We start from the raw sequence: 2,500 nt of genomic DNA on the forward strand, positions 1-2,500 counted from the left end.
GTAGGGAATGTGTCATATCAGTTACGGTAGAGAGTGTGTCAGTTATGGTAGGGAGTGTCATATCAGTTACGGTAGAGAGTGTGTCAGTTATGGTAGGGAATGTGTCATATCAGTTACGGTAGAGAGTGTGTCAGTTATGGTAGAGAGTGTCATATCAGTTACGGTAGAGAGTGTGTCAGTTATGGTAAGGAGTGTGTCATAACAGTTATGGTAAAGTATGTCAGTTATGCAGGTGTGTATAGCATGTCTGTTGAAGTCACGTACTTGTGTGTTCTATTTATGTCACTGACCTACATGAAAACCCAGTTTTTTTGGTTATATGCTAAAGTAATTACTTAAGCATGACACACCCTCCTGTACATATGTACTGTCTTAAGCACGCACACATACGTGCACACACACACGCTCACACACAAACACACACAAGCATGTGCACACAAACACATGTGTAAGCACATAAACACACATGCTTTCACACAGGGGATCAGGCTGAGTCTCACTTGTATTCCCTCGTGTTGTGCAGATCTCACAGAACTGGGACACACTCTCACAGACCTGCACACACACTTCCGCTAAGAGAAAACAAGCCAAACTCATCAACACTGCATCACATGCACTAGAAATAAAGCGAGTTTCTTTTATTCGGTTCCTTCTTCACCTCTCCTACTGTGCTCAGTGTTTCTCCTCCTCTGAGCTCCACCTCCTGTGCGGGTTCAGGCCGTGACCTGCCGTCAGGTGCCTAAGTGCCCACAGGTGCATGCTAATTACAGGTCATTGCTATGGCAATGCGCTCACCTCCCACAGGCTAGTGCAGAGTTTCAGACTGGGTATAAAATACATTCTGCCTCCTTCTGGATAATTAGCTGCTCTTGAAGGTTCCTGCTCAGACCAGACTGTGTGTTTGGAGATCCCCCTAATTATGACATTTCCCTGTTTTTCCTTCTCTTCGATCAATAACACACGAGAAAGCTCAACGGTAGAAAGACTCCACGCATCTCAGTCTAACTACAAAAGGCCAAAAAGAACATTAGCCTGGAGGGAGAGAGGGAGAGAGAGAGAGAGAGAGAGAGGGAGGTAGAGAGAGAGAGAGGGAGAGAGACAGAGAGAGAGAGAGAGACAGAGAGTGAGAGTGAGAGAGAGAGAGAGAGAGAGCGAGAGACAGAGAGAGAGACAGAGACAGAGAGTGAGAGAGATGTAGAGAGAGCCAGAGAGAAAGAGGGAAAGAGAGAGAGAGACATGGAGAGAGATTGCGGAAAGAGACATTTTGAGAAGAGAGAGAGGTTTACCGTCTGCATATAGAGCAAATCAATAGTGTGTGGACACAGAGCACTACAGGGTAGAGGGGGAGGAGCTAACCTCAGAGGAAATACATGTAGTTCAGTGAATGTGAAAGTCTGGTGGCTTTTACTGTGTGTATAATGTGTGTGTACAGGTGTGTGTGTGTGTGTGTGTGTGTACTTTCTGACTAACCGGGTCGTCGAACAGCTCCATGACAAAGGTTGCAATGCTGCCATTGATGCCGATGAACAGATTGACACACGTGAGCACGACGTACGCTGTGCTGGGAACACTGAAGATGAAGGAGGCTGGGTACATCATGGGAGTGATGGACCAGCTACACACACACACACACACACCAGCAGAACACACAGCATAAAATTAATTACATAAAACAGGGTTATAATTTGCAACAACCCCCCCCCAAAAAAACCCCAGCAGATCATATCCCAATACTCTAGAATAAAAATGATCAAATATTTTCATATTATTCTACTATTTCAGCATGATTTAAACTGTTGTTTTTTTTTGTAGCATGTTGTCCAGAAGTCCTGGGGAAGTATTTAACGCGTCCTGAGCTTGGCGTCAGGAGGAGAGCGATTGCTACATACAGGGCAACATCCAGGAATCACAGCTGGAATCATACTTTGCCAGGGGGATTGTGGCTAATTAGCCGAGTGACCATAATCTAACATGAAACTAATGTTTAGTAGTTTAGTTCAAATCTTTTCCTTCATTGTATGCAACTGCTCAAAATCTACTCAAAAAAAAAAGAGTCGGCAGTTTTGGGGGCTTTCAGACTTTCTCCAGTGAATGACATGGGCAGTGGAGTTCAGGGCAGGTGGCTGACGAGACTGCCAGTCTGAACGCTCCACGTCTGAGCTGGAAAAGCAGCGTGGTTGCCTTAATAGTTGAGTGTGTGTGTACGTATTTTATTTTTAGTCTTTTGAGTCACTGAGCTGCTGCAAGGTGAAGAGTGTGTGGAGGCGTAGTGTGTGAGTGTAGATGTGAGTGTGGGTATGAGCGTAAATGTGAACATGGAGTGAGACAATAAAGACACGTGAGACTGTTCTGCTGCCAATGGTGTCACCAGTAATGTCACGTGAGACTATCTCACTGTCAGCCATCCACACCTGTGACTCCACGTCACACGTGAGCTGCTACCGCTTGGATCACAAGCAGATCTTTGAATCTCCACCTCCACAGTTCAGTCTGTGTAATC

At 45.5% G+C, this 2,500-nt stretch overlaps 1 protein-coding gene across 1 annotated transcript in view; it reads right to left on the reverse strand.

Moving 5' to 3' along the window:
- LOC113589944 (phospholipid-transporting ATPase ABCA1) overlaps positions 1-2,500 on the reverse strand; it is a 107,661-nt gene that overhangs the window by 24,236 nt on the left and 80,925 nt on the right. The window contains 1 exon segment of the mRNA XM_081714795.1: positions 1,471-1,615. Coding sequence (XP_081570921.1) covers positions 1,471-1,615 — 145 coding nt within the window.

This window comes from Electrophorus electricus, chromosome 5, assembly GCF_041902795.1.
Source record: "Electrophorus electricus isolate QZ-2024a chromosome 5, ASM4190279v1, whole genome shotgun sequence".
Taxonomy (NCBI): Eukaryota; Metazoa; Chordata; class Actinopteri; order Gymnotiformes; family Gymnotidae; genus Electrophorus; species Electrophorus electricus.